Below are 17,388 nucleotides of genomic sequence, written 5' to 3' on the forward strand. Positions count from 1 at the left end.
GTTTTCTTAGGGTATGGACACCACAAATGGGAGAGTGAAAGTTTGATACAGACAGACAAGGACAAACAATTACTTCAATAACACTACACACTGGTTCTCCGTTCTCCTCCAGTCCCCATAATTTTCTCTCCTTTTGTTCTTGTATCATTATATTTTTGTTTGGTCTTTTGTTTTCTGTAATTGTTTTTAATATAAACTACATTTATATATTTTTGATTATAAGGTAGTATAGCCAATTTTATGAAATATATAATAAAATCAGAGTGCCACAGCTTTTGGGTGTTTCTTATAATTGTCTGGATTCAGGCATCTCCATTTCCAGTCCTGAGTGTTGCGGCACTATATGCTATATAATTGTGGATGAATGTTCCTCCATTGATGGGGCAATAGCTGGCAATCTACTTAGGATACCGAGTCAAGCACATTACAATATTCACAAGAGCTCTAAAATCTGAAACCAGTCCTATTTCGAATGTTCTCTCTATATAAAAGCCAATTATATAAAATTAAGCCTTAACTTCAAAAGGATCTCATTTGGGCCATGCCCATGGCTAAGTTTGTTCATATGATTTAATTATAATTAACTGGAAGACTGTCAGTAATGGATGCCTTAATATTTACAATCATTGCCATCTGATTCCACCTTTCCCATGCTCTTACCTTGCCTGCTTTCTGTTTGATTCAGAGCTCATTCTCTGACCTGATTAGCTTAGTGCTTAGCTCTGAGGTGAGAGGCCAATGTTTAGGCTTTTGGTGGTTCAAACCAGTCTGCTAGAGTGGCTGCATCAAGAGAGTTTCAGGTGCACAGGAGTGGAGGTTACATACTTGTGCAAGAAAAGAAAAGCCCTTTCTATCATAATGAAACTGTGAACAGGAAATTAAATCAGGCACTGTACTCAAAGGGTGCAGCTGATCTTTTCCCACTGAATAAGGTTACTAGACGTCTGGGGAAACCCAGACATGTCCTCTTTTTAGAGGACTATTCAAGCTCCTTGATGGACTTTCCAAAACCTGGCAGTTTGTCTGGGTTTTGGAAAACTCTGACATACTCTAGCCGCATCTGGAGAACCTCTGACGTCACATACATCGGCGCATGCTCCAGGCCCTCCAGATGCGGCCAGAGCTTGTCGAGGAAGAGAGGAGGCTTTGTGGGGAGGTGTCTGGGGTGGGGCTGGAGGCAGAACAGAGCGGGGTCATGTGTCTAGGGTTTTACGGATTAAAATATGGTAACTCTACCTCTGAGCCCTTCTAGATCATGGCAGCAGGTTGCAGTCACTCCAAAGCCAATGCTCTTTCTTGATGCTAGGGGGCCAGGTGAAAAGCTTGATGCCTGCTGCAGAATGTGAGAGACGCATCAGTGCTGTTGGAAGAGACTGTGACACCCTGAGCCAACTATTGGTTTTGGCACCCACCCCCACTGGTGTATAACACCATCTCTCTCAAGCCATCCTCCCCCCGTCCACCTTTAAAGGCAGTTTTCCCCACCTAAGTCCATAGTCTATTATTAAGACATGGGGGAAGCCTCTGCTTGCCCTGGATCGGTAGCATGGAATGTTGCTACACTTTGGATTTTGACCAGGTACTAGTGACCTGGTTTGGCCACTGTGAGAACAGACTACTGGGCTTGATGGACCATTGATCTGACCCAGTAAGGCTATTCTCATTTTCTTATGTTCTTAGCAGCATTTTCCATAACACTACCCACATGAGCCCTGGTATCTTCCCCCTGCAGTGCCCCCCTCCCCCCATGTAATTTCCTATTTGCGCACTTACAGTCTGGAGCCAGTTTTATTCCTAGTGGACAATCTGTGATTAAGAACTGTGGGAGTATGAAAGTATGAAGTTATATCCTTAGATATCTATGCGATTCGCCTTAATTTTTTTTAATCTATCCGTGGAGTATAGTGTGAAGTTATTGGGGAACGTGTTGGCAAGAAGGTTCATGCACATGCCACGGGTGGCTCCTTCCTACTATTTGGGTCATGATGCACAGTAGTTTCTGGCAACGATTCTTGGTGAAATATTCTGGAGGTCCTGCTGCTCTTCTCAAGGGTATATACTGTACAGGCTCCACAATCTCACATCAACTATCTCTATTAAAAGTTGAGTAAAGCCTATGGTCTACAGAAGCATATTTCAACTTCTTCAAGTCAAGTATCCCCTATGTCAAACTGATTTCAACCAAGTATCCCAAGTTCTGATCAGCAGAGGTTTTGAAATGGACATTTCAAAAACGGGCATATTCTAATCAAGAAATAGGGAAAGGGAAAGGGAAAGGGACTTGATATACTGCCTTTCTGTGCTTACAATCAAATCAGTTTACATATTACATACAGTTACTTATTTTGTACCCAGGGCAATGGCATAGGGTTACCAGCCATGCCCCGCCCTGGCCTCAGCCCTGCCCCCACATAAACTTTGTCTCTTCTTCCCGGAATTTGGGGCCACATCTGGAGGGCCTCTGACAGGTGTGGCTCAAGGCAATCTGCTGCCTGAGGCGAGGGATGAGCTGGTGCCACCCCCTTCCTCCCCCCTCTCCCCCTGAGCATTCAAAATGGGGAGGTAGGGCAATGGCTGCCCCAATTATTAGGCAAGACTGGCCAGCCTATGGAAGCAGCTTCTTAGAGGGTAGTAGCTCCAGTAACACAATAAATGACAGCAGAGCCTCAAGCACCACTCCTTTTAGGCCCAGGTCACCCATGTTTAAAGCAAAACAATAGATCCTGCCAGACAAACTCAAAGAACCATGTTGCTCTGTTTCTCCCCACACATACTTCAACCTGCTTTTCAGAAAAACACAAAGGAGATATATAATGCTCAAACAACAAGGAGCAAAGAAGCAAAAAGAAAAAAAAGAAAGCAAAAGAAAAGCTCAGTTTAACACACCATAATAAAATTAATTATTTGAGAGATGATATTCTATCTCCAATTTTCCAAGTTTTGTATTAATGACCATACATGCGCTAAAGTTGCCATTAGCTTGCAGCCATTAAAACAAATTACCATGTGAGCATTTACTGACACCTATTACTTTATGTAGGTGGTAAGGGCTCACATGATAATCATGTGTTAATCAGTTACAGTGCAGCAATGTAGCCATGGTAATTGATTAGCACAGGAATGCCTACTCTTCATTCCCCTGACACACTCTATCCAACAAAATGTTAAAATATGTTTAACTCATGGTTAGTAAGCACCAATTTGGAACTTTTACATGACTACAAAAAAGTTTTTCTATTGCCGGTGCTTGCCCTCCATTTCTCTCCCCTGCCCCCCACCCCCTCCCCGGTGGGCCTGGCAAAGAGAAGAAAAAAATCAGGAAGGTGTGAAAGAGAGAAAATCTGTGCAGCCCAGCTCCGCCTCCTAAACTGATATTAATAAACGATCACAGTAAATTACAGACATGCCAAGTCACAAGCATTGACTTCTCCAGCTAACTTGCATTCGCTCTACTCCCTGCCCAAATACTGTAGTTTGCTTTTAATTCTTTATATCCTACAATCCTACATCCTGGCACATCTCACTCTTCAGCATCTCCTCTCCTCACACACACATATACATAGATATACTGCCACCCTACTGTAACTCAAACCTTACTGGTTGGCTGACAGCTTTGAAAATACTTCTTCCAGTCAGCACAGGCCTTCTTCATTCTGCCATAGCCTGCATCTTTTGATCTAACTTCTTGTTTATGGCAGGTGAGTGGGTCATCATGGCAGAGGGAAGGAGGCCTGCACTGACAAGAAGCAGCATCTTCAATGCTGTCAGCCATACAGCAAGGTTTGCGGTGCACATGAAAGATAGGTATTGGAAGGTGAGAGGTGCCAGGTCCGCTGAAGGTGGGTGGAGGTAAGGAAGACCTCTGGACTTGTCAGGCTATAAGGCAAAACAATGCTAGACATGTGAGGCAGGGCAGTTGGTAGGGATGACAGAAGGATGTTTGTTGGATTCCAGGGACAGAAAGGATAGGAAGTTTTAATCTTTTTTAATATTTTTACCTAAGCTATTGTTTTACCCATTTATGTTTTGCCTATCCTATATCAATTGTAGTTCTTCCCCATCTGCCCTTTATGTTGCCGTAAGGCTGTGTAAGTCACCCGTTCTCCCTGTTTTAATATACGTCTCAATGTAACTGTATAACTTGTTTTCATGTGATTTTAGTATGTTAACCGCTTAGAAATTAGATTAAGCGGTCAAAAAAATATTTTAATAAACTTGAAACTTGATGCTCTACCCAAGGGAGATAGGGTAACATAAGGGCAAGAGGAGTGGAAGAGGGAAGGAGGAAGGCTGGCCACTAGGGTGAAAGGGGAGCAGGAAGGAAATAAAGAAATGGTAATACCTGGGGAGTAGGGGGGCCAAGAGACAGAGGACAGGAAGAAATGAAGAGAAATAATTGCCCCTGAGAATGGGGTCAGCAAGGAAAAGAGATCCTGGTCTGTGGAAGTTGGGGGAGACAGGAGGAAAGGAAGAAATATGCTGGCCCCTGGGAATGGAGGACATGAAGGAAGGGAGATGCTGGCTCCCAGGGAGGGGGTAGGGACTAGAGGGAAGGAAAAGAGATGGACAGATGCTGGCCTCAGAGGTGAGGGTTGGGGGGGGGTGTGGTGTGTGGTGAGGAGGAAGAGAAGAAAGAGGGGAGAGGCTGGACTTGGGGATGGATAAAGACACAGAAGGGTCATACTGGACATGGGGAGGGTGGAGAGGGGCATGGACACAGAGAGATGATTAACAGGGCAAGAAGAAGGACACAGAGAAGAAATAGGCAGAGATACAAAGATACTGGATAGGGGAATAAGAATACAGAGGGAGGATAAATGATGGACATAGAGAATAAATGGCAAATGGACAAAGAAACTCTTGCAAGTCAGTTAGAAGATAGAAGAAACCAGAAACCAGACATCAAAAAGTAGAAAAAGTAATTTAATTTTCTGTTTATTGATTAAAATATGTCAGTTTTTGAAATGTACATATGCGAGAACTGGTTTAAAACATGGCTGGGGCCCACAAGAGAAACCTCACTCATTAGTCTTAAATCTCCAGCATAGTGGTGGGAAGTCTTCAGCTTTGGGACAGGACACCTTTGACATCTCTGAAATTGTTGTAAGAAAAAAAAAGCTATATACAGAGAAGATTGGTTCATTTGAAATCATTGTTATCACCATCAGTCTCACAGCCCAGGTGCAACAAATACCCAACACCCTTCTGCTATTTGGAAATGTCCTACCATTAATAAACAGGACTACTAAGTATCATAACATCTTGTCGGATATGCAGGTGCATTAGTTTATAAAAAAAAAGTAAAACATATCTAATGTCATCTATCCATTATGTAGCCATCATATTGGTTCTCTAAATCTACAAGATCCATTCAATAACAGCATTGCAGTCATGAGGAAAGAATGCAAACCAGTTGCTGCACCGTCTCTGCAATGGCTGAACTCAATGGGAAATGAAGATGGTAAAAAAAGTTGGGGGGGAAATCTGAATCATTATGAATGAAGACTCACATGGCACCATTACTCCAGCAGAGGGTGGTTTTGATTGTGTTGTAAACCCAAAAGATACAGGAGGAAACTTAGATTTAAAAATTTTTAAAAAGTCCATCCCTAAAAGTTCATAACAGCGTAATATAGCCATAAGAAAGATCCAAAGGGCTGCCATTTTTAATCAGTTGTTTTGATGCTGATGTATCATAATTCAATGCTAGGCTTCTTAGCATTTCTTATCTGTTTTATTGTACCAAGTTACCGTCACTCAGACTGTGAGTCAAGGCATTTCTCTATCTCTTTAAAAAGTCACTGAACATACAGTATTAGCACTCTGTAGGGGGCTTGTTGCTGTTGGGTAATGTCCCCTGATAAAGGTTCTTAAATTTGCCTTGAACGATACAGCATACGGCTTTCCTGAAACTGTTGGACAAAAAGAAGTAAATTATAGGGTCCAGACAGCTGTTGAAGGCAGCGATGCAGAGTACTAGTTCATTGGCAATATGAAAAGTCTGCCTCCATGGAAGGCTAGAGATGATATCCTTCTGAACCAGGATGTATGGTATACGGACAACATGATACGGAACGAAGCATAAAATGAAGACAGCAAGGACTATAAGGGGTTTTGTGACTGCCATGCCGTTCCTTCTTGCTTGTGGATGAGATTTTCCCCAAGAGAATTTGTGCAGTTTGGCAGATATTTTACCATAGGAATATATGAATAGAAGCAAGAGGATATAAAATGCAACCACTGCAATTATGTTACATGTCGCGCCCAATGCGTTTTGTTCTCTGAAATGGAAGCACTTCCCACCACATGGAACATGTTCCCTATCTAAAATTATTAAAGGCAGTGCACAGATGAAAATTGTCAGCCAGACCATTATAGAAGCTCTAGAGCTCCACTGGCAACTGTGGATTCTGAACTGCTGAAAGGGTTTGATGATCTTCAGATATCGGTCCAAGCTGATAAGGCTTAAAAACATAATTCCGGCATACATATTGACATAGAAGAATGCACCAACAAACTTGCAAAGGATCATAGGACCGGGGTAGTTTTGGTAGGCAATCCGGAACGGCAGGCAGAGAGAAAGCAGAAGATCAGATACAATCAAATGCCTCATATACACAGTCATAGATATCTTTCTCTGTGGGCTATACCAGAACACCCAGAAGGCCAAAGCATTGCTTAGCACGCTGATTCCAAATATGAAGGAATATGTTATAGGAAGTGTCAAAGAAAGGAAGCCATCTTGGATTTCACAAGGAAGTGAAGTAGATTTGTTTTCAGTGAACTTCAGGGACACATTTGTTGAAAAAGGTAACAGGTTGGCCAGAGAGCCCATGGTTTGGTTTTTAAGGTTCTGTAAAAAAACAAGAAAAATGAAATATAAGTAATATATAGTAATATGATTATACAAGCAAGGCGGAATGACCTTGTACTAAAGCTTAGGGTGCGTTAACAGACATTAGCAAGCACTAAGGGCCACATTCTATAAGTGGCGCCTGGGTGCCTGGAAAGTTGCGCCTAACACACATGAATCAAGTTTCAAGTTTCAAGTTTATTTATTCTTGATGAATCGCCTATATAAGTTGCTAGGCGATGTACAATGAAATCACATGTATTAATAAATGAAACAAGTACAATATTAATAGTGACATAAAAAACAAATTTGTTGTTAGTTAAAATATAACACACTTTACAAACTGATTGTAAATCTAATTTTAGATTAATGTGTGGGTAAAACATACAGGACATGTGTGGTTAAGCGGGGGAGTAGTTACAGTTTTTGATAGAAGAGAAGAAAAAACATAAAAGGGAAAAACAAAAGGTGGGTAATAATGGCTGTTTAAAAAAAAAAAAAAAAAAAAAAAAAGGAAAAAATCAAATCTAGGTGCCACTAATATAATCACTCTCATTAGTACGTAAATTCAACTTAGGCATTGCTAAGTGCCTACATTGTAGGCACTTGCAATGTAAGCCAGGGTTTTTCCGGCCTACATTGCAGGTGCCTAGCGGCACCTAACTCTTACCACACCTACACTCCGCCCCTAAACACACCTATTTTTTAGTAGGTGTGGCTAGGCACCTGGGTTTAGGCGTCACCAAGCACCTCCTAACTTAAATTGAGTGTTAATGGAATTTTCAATTAAAATGCCAATTAAGCTCAATTAAAACAAACAGTTTCACGCTCTCTCCCCTTCTATCTGTTCAAAATGCTTCTGCATGCCAGTGTCATTATGCTCACATTACCCCTCTCCTCAAATCACTTCACTGGCTCTTGCAATGTAAGCCAGGGTTTTTCCGGCCTACATTGCAGGTGCCTAGCGGCACCTAACTCTTACCACACCTACATTCCGCCCCTAAACACACCTATTTTTCAGTAGGTGTGGCTAGGCACCTGGGTTTAGGCGTCACCAAGCACCTCCTAACTTAAATTGAGTGTTAATGGAATTTTCAATTAAAATGCCAATTAAGCTCAACTAAAACAAACAGTTTCACGCTCTCTCCCCTTCTATCTGTTCAAAATGCTTCTGCATGCCAGTGTCAATATGCTCACATTACCCCTCTCCTCAAATCACTTCACTGACTCCCTGTCCATTTCCGCATACAGTTCAAACTCCTCTTATTGACCTAAATTCACTCTGCAGCTCCTCAGTACCTCTCCTCTCTTATCTCTCCCTATACTCCACCCCAGGAACTCCATCCATTTGATGTCTCTTTTGTATGTACCCTTCTCTACTGCCATCTCTCAACTTTCTGTTCTATCTTACTGCCTAACTTGGTACGTCAGCGGTATTCAAATCCAGGCTGAAAGCCCACTTTTTTGAAGCTGCAGCTAAGTCATTACATTACATAACATTAATGACTTTTATTCCGCCTTAACCTCACAGTTCTAGGCGGATTACAAAAGAGGTATGCTGGACATTTCCAGAAGCATTACAAGATTAGGTAGTAAATACAAGACTGAGACTTATTCAGAAACATGGGAAACTTAGGTATGGTATTAACTTGTCTTGACAAAGTTCCCTTTTTTTCCCTTCAGAGGGTTTTGTAATCAGGCAATGTTAACAGAATGTGAGCGAGATGGTGGTCTAGTTTCGCTGCCTGAGTTGCTAGTAATCCGTCGTATAATCTCTTATGGTGTGTGCCTTTGATTGGGAAGGGTGAATAAATAGAGTCTGACTTCTCCTTGGTTTGGTTGAGTTGTTCCGGATAAGGTGATCATTCAGGTAGGTGGGGATAGTGTCATTCAGGGATTTGTATAGTAGATAGTAGAAATTGAATAATATTTGTGCTTCTATTGGGAACCAGTGCATGTCTAGGTATGCTGTAATGATTTGGTCATATTTGCTTAATGAATAGAGCAATCTGAGGGCCGTGTTTTGAACAGTCTATAATTGTTTTATCATGCCTACAGGTATAGGATGTTGAAGTAGTCTAGTAGTCCCAGAACTAGGGACTGGACCAGGAGTTGGAATTGCTCTCTGTCAAAGTATTTTCTTATTTGTCGTAAGTTCCGCGTGACTGCGAAGGATTTCTGGATTGTTTTGCTGATTTGCAGTTGCATGGTGCGGCATCGGTCTATCATCACCCCGAGAAGTTTTAGGGTGGGTTATATGGGATATATGGTGGATTTTATTTCTATGTCATAACCCCAACTCAGTTATAAAGCACTCACATCTGTTTGTCACTCCCTCTAAAGTCCTCTACCCTACTACCTCATTCCTTTTGAAATTCCCTACCTGAGCAACGTGTATAGATTCACCCTTCTGTCCTGTTTGTCATAATCAGATTGTAAACTCTTTTGTACAGGGACTGTCTCTTGCATGATTAATGTATAGCACTACATGTGCCTGGTAGCGCTATAGAAATAATAAATAGTAGTAGTAGTAGTAAGTGCCTAGTGATGTCTAACTTATGTGCCACTTATAGAATCTGTTCCTAAGAGCTCCTTTTACGAAGCCACGTTAGCGATTTAACGCGCGCTAATTTGCCGGCCGCGCTAGCCGCTACCACCTCCTCTTGAGCAGGCAGTAGTTTTTCGGCTAGCGCATGGGTTAGCGCATGCTAAAAAGGTGCATGCTTCGTAAAAGGAGCCCTAAGTGTCATATGGCCCATAGGAAGAAAATAAGTGCAGCATTTAGCGCATGCTAGTGTTCATTAGCGTGTGCTTAGCTGTAGTAAAAGGGGCCCTGAGAGTAGGTTTATAACAGGATAATTAGGTAGCGATATATCACAGATGCATATGCTGTATCTATTTTATAAAGCTTACAAAAATTTAAAAGAAGCCCAGAATAATTATAATAACAACATATTAGTGGACCATCATACCGTATAATTAGTCGCATCATGAATCAAGAATTCATTGGAGCCGATATTCATACCGCGAGAAGCAGTCCAGCTAAAACCGCTAGCGCAGCTTAGTAAAAGGAGCCCATAGTTTTTGAGCAAATCGCAAATATTTGTAGCATGATAAGTCATAATATAACGCGTTGCGCTGATTTAAGAGTTCCTATAAATATAATTTGCTAGAATCATTTTGCTGTTGAAGTGCGTTTATAAATGAGATTAGGAGCATCTCTAATTAATGTTCAACAATAGTCAGCCAGAATTGATGAATTCCATCTGTCCTGATATCATTTCTCCATTGTAGCAATGTCCTGGTGAAACCTTTCCCTGTGCTCATCACTAACACTACCAATATTGTCGGGGGGGGGGAAATCTAATTTGAGGCAAACTGTTTTAATATTTCAGCGATTGCTATAACATTTACTCCAAGCATTAGAAAACATAGTGAAAATGTTAATTTTTGCATTATAATGCTCTTTTGCCAAAAATCAGAGGGTTATACTGAAAAATTAAGGTCAGTTTTGAATTCAGCAACCCCAAATCACTATAGAACACCCACTACAATTCATGCCTCTAAACCTCTGTTGCAGAGTGTTATCACACCACTTAAAGCCATTTAAAACCCTTAAGTTAGTCACTTGTAGGTGCGATCTGGGTGTCTGCCGGCAATTAACTTTTGGCAACTTTTGTAGAATCAGAGCCTTAGCGCCTAAGTTCTATAGCTCATCACTACAAGAGGGAAGTTGGTGATGGACCAGTGTAAGGGGGGGGGAGTATTTTTATTTTTTGGAATGGAGCAGTTTGCAGGGCAGTGGGACAAATGCATAAAATAATTGTGGAGGTGCAATAGTTTGCACAGATAGTTCTAGGAAGCGGGGCCTTTTATCTCCGGAATCCCAGGTCTGATTTGGTCCCTCTTTTTCTTTTAATCAATGTGTGTTTCATTCTGTGTTTTTTCCCGCACATACCAGCGGGTGCTGGCAATTGCAGCTCCGTTGAAGTTTTTTCAAATAAGTTAGGTGCATAAATATAAGGAGGCATAGCCCCTGACGAAACCAAGTGTGAAACGGTTGGGCAGCCTTCGGGCACAAAAGATAAGTGCCTTCCTTTCTTTAGCACCTTATGCACTAAATGCACTTTATATTTATTGAATGAAATTAAAAATAACTAAAAATATTTACAGCACATGTCACTTTACCAAGACCAATGATGAATATACCACCCCAGCAAGGGCATGAAAAATGATTTAAGTAGTGCCTTGGGTATTTGAGGTCTGGTAATCTAATTAAAACTTAATAAGAATTTGTTCTCTGATCCATATTAGTTTTTTGTTTGAACAAATTTCTATTTTCTCCAATTTAAGTTGGTTTCATAGATTCCAATCCAGGACATATATCTTAGGTGCAGCTCAGTATATAAAGGAAATTAAACTCAGAAGTGTTAAAAGTCACCAGGTTCCTATGAACATCGCACCAAAGAGCAAACAGAAAAAGACAAGTTAAATACTTCCATCACATACCTCAGGAGCTCAGGAACATTCAGATTCTTGCTTACAATGTTTTTCTTTCTTCTGTTGGCTGATACATTTTACCTTGAATGTCATGTACTTTCCAGACCACAACAGGTGATGGTTCGCTTTCTGATAGCTTTTTCCCTCCTTCCGTCATCTGGAGCTCTAACGTAGCAAGAGGATGTGGCTAGAGAAAGCGAACAATATAAAAACCAAACTATTCACATATGTCACATCAAGCCCCATATTGGGGAGTCAGGGGACTAGTAAAATGAGAGGGAGAAAAATCAAGTGTTACTAAATTCATGACATCAAATACAGCACCCCTTTGATCTGCTCTTTATTGTGTTTTACAAAGTTCATTCTCAAAAGATCTATTGAATGTCAATTATATCAGCGTCATTCAGCAATTTCAGCTCACAATTTCATAATCAGTCAAAGGGATTAACTAGTGCCTAAGTAGTAACTCAGCTACAATCTCCAAGCTAAAAAATCGTCTTCCCTCAAGTGTGTGCTCTCACACTGCACATCCTTTTGGCTGGATAAAGAAGACATGTTTCTTAGGTCAGAGGAGGAAACAACACGCAGAGAACTGAACTTTCATGTTCTCTTAGGCAGCAGGCTTCCGTGGCTGGCGTCATGATTGTTGATGTTGTCCGGGTCTTCCCATGTCTGGGTAGGTAGAACCAATGTTTCAGCCATCATGCTGTGGTTTTTCTTCATGGTATTCTGCGAGGTCTGCAGTTTTTCTTTATATATAGTGGGTTCACTGACCTGATTGAGAACAGGGAGGTCTGTTGGTCATGAATTTTGGCAGGAAAGTTCATTAGTCATATCTGAAGGCAGTGTGTTGCGTCCACTCTACTGCCCACAGAAATAGCAGATGCAAGGGACAGGTCTGGTCATAGGGGGTGAGGGTGTCCTAAACACCAGGGATTTTTTTTTTTTTTTTTTTTAATTAAACTGGGAGAACAGGGGGATCAGATTGGCAGGATGGGGTTGCTGCTAGACACCAGAGATTGAAGGTTTGGTTCAGGAAGGGAGGAAGAGAGGGGGGACCGATGCAGATATGGGTGGTTTTTACTGTCACCCTACATAAGAATAGCCATACTAGGTCAGACCAATGGTCCATTTAGTCCAGTGTTCTGTTTCCACAGTGGCCAATCTAGGTCACAATTACCTGGTAGAAATTGTAATGGTAGCAACATTCTATGCTAACCAATCCCAGGGCAAGTGATGGTTCCCCCATGTTTGTCTCAATAGGAGACTAAAAGTCATCCCCACAAACAATAGTGGGTATTGAACTCTCAACCCTTGTGGTGCTAAATCTGTCTTTGCACCACCCTCCTGTTATTGCTTAAGTCAATCACCACTTGTACTTAGAGGAACGGTGACATTTAGCAATCAGCTGCAAATGACTGTCACAGTTTTAACGCAGCAGTAATTTGCATGTTCATTGTTTATAGCATGCTACATTATTTTAGGATCAATCATTTTTCAGTAGAACCGTGGTTTACCAAAAGGCTTCCTGCATCAGCACCTCTGTCTCTAGAAGGGGGCATATTTGAACTTTATTTAGTTTTTAGTGCCAACAAAAAGTGCAATACAATTTATATACAAATAATGATAATCAACCAAGCACTTATAATCAATCAGTATCTATACAAAAGATAAAAATTCCCTCCCCCGTCCATCATTACCATCAGAAATAATACCAAAACAAAAGATATACCCCCCTCGCTCCCCCCCCCCCCGGATTTGTGGGTGAAAAAACAACGAAAAATAAAAATAAAGGACAACTATAGCAAATCTACACAAGATTACTCGCAATTGGAAGAATTGGGATCACCTTAGTTTTTCTTTCTGGTGGGCGAGCTTATGTTTAACTTAAAAATATGAGAAAATGAATGCTGACATGCTGGGGCATAATAAGGAGGGGGCTTATTTGAAGGCATGTCTACTGAGGTTGCCACTTTTTCACAAAACATATTGGGAGGGGAAGTCCCTCTGAGTCTGAAGACTAAGGAGCCCTTTTACTAGGTCTGGAGGTCAGAAAAAAGAGATGTGGCTCTTGGGGGTAGGGCTAGAGGCAGAGCAGGGTGGGGCTGGAGGCAAATGGGGCAGGGCTGGGGGTAGTTTCAAAGTCACGACCCTGGTGGAGCCATGCATCTGGGTTTCTCTGTCTTCAAATATGGTAACCCCAACAAGGGCAACACAGTACAGACTCTGATAAACCAAACATAGTTCTGCACATGAAATTGCACTGGCAACCAGTGTAATTATTTTAACACGGGTGTCACATGATGTTATATACCTAACCCTGTGCTCATCACTACCACTACCACTATTGTTGGGGGGGAAAATCTAATTTGAGGCAAACTGTTTTAATATTTCAGAGATTGTTATAACATTTACTCCAAGCATTAGAAAACATAAGGGAAAATGTTAATTTTTGCATTATAATGCTCTTTTGCCAAAAATCAGAGGGTTATACTGAAAAATTAAGGTCAGTTTTGAATTCAGCAACCCCAAATCACTATAGAACACCCACTACAATTCATGCCCCTAAACCTCTGTTGCACAGTGATATCACACCACTTAAAGCCAATTAAAATCACCCTAGCTGCAGCATTCTGTGTTATTTGGAGAACTTGAATTTTAGCCTGGGCTAATCCCAAGTAAAGAGCATTACAAAACTCAAGACTGGATAAAACTAGACTTTGAACAACAACTCGGGAAATCATTTGCACATAACATAGATTTCAGCTTTGTAATCAATCTCAAATAATAAAAACAAACAAATCACTTTCTCAACTTGTTCTCAAAATGACAGGATCTCATCTAACCACATACCTAAATTTAAAATTGTAGAATGCATTATCATATCACATATTACACCTATTAACAATTTCGGGCCTACGCCAACCTGTCTATTTATCATTGGAATTTCTGATTTAGCTGTGTTCAATAACAATTTATGAGTATTCATCCAATTTTTTACAATTTCCATATAACAAGTCACCTTAGGGGCAACATCTTCATGGAGGAAAAAAAACGGACATTTACATAGGCCTGTACTCTACTCAAAGGCTCAAGATAAAGATTAAACAACATTGGAGAAAGTGATGACCCCTGTGAAACTCCCTTGAAAGGAAGGGGGATTTGTATACTGCCTTTTTGTGGCTCTGGCATTTCAAAGTGGTGGGCACTAGAGGATTAAGTGACTTGCCCAGGGTTTCAAGGAGAAGCACTAGGATTTGATCTTACAACCTTTGGGTGCAGAGGCAGCAGCTCACCCAGTGAGCCACAAGGAGCACCACTGGGATTTGAGTGCACCACCTCTGGGTACCATAGCAGATATAGAGCAGATACTCTTTCATTAGTCTTAACCTGAAAAGTTCTATTGGTCAGAAATGATCTAAACCAGTCAAAAACAACTTCCTTAAAGGTTGCGGTTTGTTTGGATCTCAGAAACAGCTGATAACACTAGAGTTTAAAAGTCTGGCTACAGACATCTCCTGAAGAAGTATTTTATGAAACAGAGCTTCCATCAGGTCAGTTAAGTATCCACCAAAAAATAAACTGTTGTCAGTTAACGATTACCTGCCGCATGTTCAGGTTAATCAACAAAATGAATGAAGTATGTATAAAAAGGAATGATGTATTCCATACAATATGAGTAATTGGAGGGGGAGGTTTTTCTGATTTCTGATGGAGTGCTTGTAAACATGGTGAACTGGAGTGGGCAACCCATGCACATCTGAAATCTTTTCCTTCCTCTTCCAGTAAAATTTGGGTTTGATTTTGAAATTTGCCGATTGAGAATATAGGCTTACATACTGTTTGGTTGTGTGAAATTCACTAATTTTGTAAGTCCAAGACAATTGTAGGGTGGTGGTGAGAAACTGTGTGAAATATATAGTCTGCTGGTAAAAAGTTTTAAAATGAAATATATTTTGTTTTGTTTCCCTACTGGTCTTTTCTCCCAGTCTCGCTTTTTCACAATTGTGAAGAAGAATGAAAGAAAGCCCCAGCCCTGAAACTATTGCAGCAAAGAGCTCGGAATTACTCAGCACAATATGTGGTCTGTCACTCTGTGGTCCTTTAAGTAACCAACAGACTTGTTTTCCCTGAAATTACTTGTGTGCTGGGTCTGCTCTGCTGTATCATAAATTTCTCCTCCCTGCTGTATATTTCAGATTCAAAAAATCTGTGATCACAGCTGAGCATGATCCATGCTTGACTGCCCACAGAATTCTATTGTGCATGTATATAGGGGGCAGGTGTAGAACTGGGTGCCTAGATTCTGTTATGGAATACCGTAAGAACATAAGAATAGCCTTAATGGGTCAGACCAATGGTCCATCAAGCCCAGTAACCCATTCTCACGGTGGCCAATCCAGGTCACTAGTGCCTGGCCAAAACCCAAGGTGTAGCAATATTCCATGCTACCTATACAGGGCAAGCAGTGGCTTCCCCCTTGTCTTTCTCAAAAACAGACTATGGACTATTCCTCCAGGAACTTGTTCAAACCTTTCTTAAAACCAGCGATGCTATCCGCTCTTACCACATCCTCTGGCAACGCATTCCAGAGCTTAACTATTCTCTGAGTGAAAAAAAATTTCCTCCAATTGGTTTTAAAAGTATTTCCGTGTACCTTCATCGAGTGTCCCCTAGTCTTTGTAATTTTTGACGGAGCAAAAAATCGATCCCACTAGGGCCCAGGCCATCCTGGACCTGGTACTTACGAATGGGGAAAGCGTCTCGGACGTCTCGGTGGGAGAGATGCTAGCCACCAGTGACCATAACATGGTATGGTTTAACCTTAAGAAAGGCTTCCCTAGATCACAAACAAAAACAAGGGTATTCAATTTCAGGGGCACTGACTTCGCACGCATGGGAGATTTCGTCTACCAGACGCTACAGGTTCAAGAAGTAACTGATAATGTGGAAGCCATGTGGACAACCTTGAAATCGATCCTTCATGAGGCAACTATCCGCTACATAAAATCGGTAACCAAACAACAAAGAAAAAGGAAACCACAATGGTTCACAGATGAGGTATCACACCTCGTCAAGGAGAAGAAAAGAGCATTTCTCTCATACAAACGCACCGGGGAAAAAGAAGCAAAAATTGAATACAGGACAAAGTCTGCAGCGGTCAAAACAGCAGTCAGGGAAGCCAAACTTCGTATGGAAGAAACTCTAGCGAAGAACATCAAGAAAGGGGACAAATCCTTCTTCAGATACATTAGCGACAGGAAAAAGAACACAAACGGGATAGTACGCCTTAGAACGCCAGATGGGAATTATGTGGAAACTGACTCCGATAAAGCCAAACTACTGAATGATTATTTCTGTTCAGTCTTTACCTGCGAGGCACCAGGGCACGGGCCTCGGCTGGATGCAAAGCAAAGCATGGATGACCCATTTCAGAAGTTTGAGTTCACACCAGCTGATGTTTACAAAGAACTGTCAAGACTCAAGGTGAACAAAGCCATGGGACCGGACAATCTGCACCCAAGAGTGCTCAGAGAGCTATGCGATGTTTTGGCGGAACCGTTAGCCATGCTCTTCAATCTCTCCCTAAGTACGGGGAGAGTCCCCCTGGACTGGAAAACTGCCAATGTTGTTCCTCTGCACAAAAAGGGTTGCAGAGCGGAGGCTGCGAATTACAGACCGGTAAGTCTCACATCAATAGTGTGTAAACTCATGGAAACTCTACTTAAAGGGAAATTAGACACGATATTGGATGAGGGGAATCTGAGGGATCCCTGTCAACATGGATTCACTAGGGGCAGGTCATGCCAATCCAATCTTATCAGCTTCTTTGACTGGGTGACAGGAAAGCTAGACTCGGGAGAGTCTCTGGACATAGTGTACTTGGATTTCAGTAAAGCGTTTGACAGTGTCCCACACCATAGACTATTAAACAAGATGAAATCGATGGGGTTAGGTGAGAAACTAACGGCATGGGTCAATGATTGGCTGAGTGGAAGACTTCAGAGGGTGGTGGTCAATGGCACCCTCTCTAA

General features: G+C 41.5%; 1 protein-coding gene across 4 annotated transcripts in view; it reads right to left on the reverse strand.

The window, feature by feature from the left end:
* Positions 1 to 4,981: 4,981 nt before the first annotated feature.
* The window catches only part of LOC117361648 (probable G-protein coupled receptor 34), a 36,783-nt gene continuing 24,376 nt past the window's right edge, over positions 4,982 to 17,388 (reverse strand). For 3 of the 4 annotated variants that reach the window (XM_033947281.1, XM_033947279.1, XM_033947280.1), the window contains exons 2-3: positions 11,363 to 11,540; positions 4,982 to 6,853 (exon numbers count right to left, since the gene is read on the reverse strand). In XM_033947281.1, coding sequence (XP_033803172.1) covers positions 5,816 to 6,835 — 1,020 coding nt within the window. In that variant the 5' untranslated portion in view covers positions 6,836 to 6,853; positions 11,363 to 11,540 and the 3' untranslated portion in view covers positions 4,982 to 5,815. The remainder of the gene's footprint in view (positions 6,854 to 11,362; positions 11,541 to 17,388) is intronic. The other variant, XM_033947282.1, reaches the window with a different exon arrangement.

The sequence above is a fragment of the Geotrypetes seraphini genome, chromosome 5, assembly GCF_902459505.1.
Source record: "Geotrypetes seraphini chromosome 5, aGeoSer1.1, whole genome shotgun sequence".
In the NCBI taxonomy this organism is placed as follows: domain Eukaryota; kingdom Metazoa; phylum Chordata; class Amphibia; order Gymnophiona; family Dermophiidae; genus Geotrypetes; species Geotrypetes seraphini.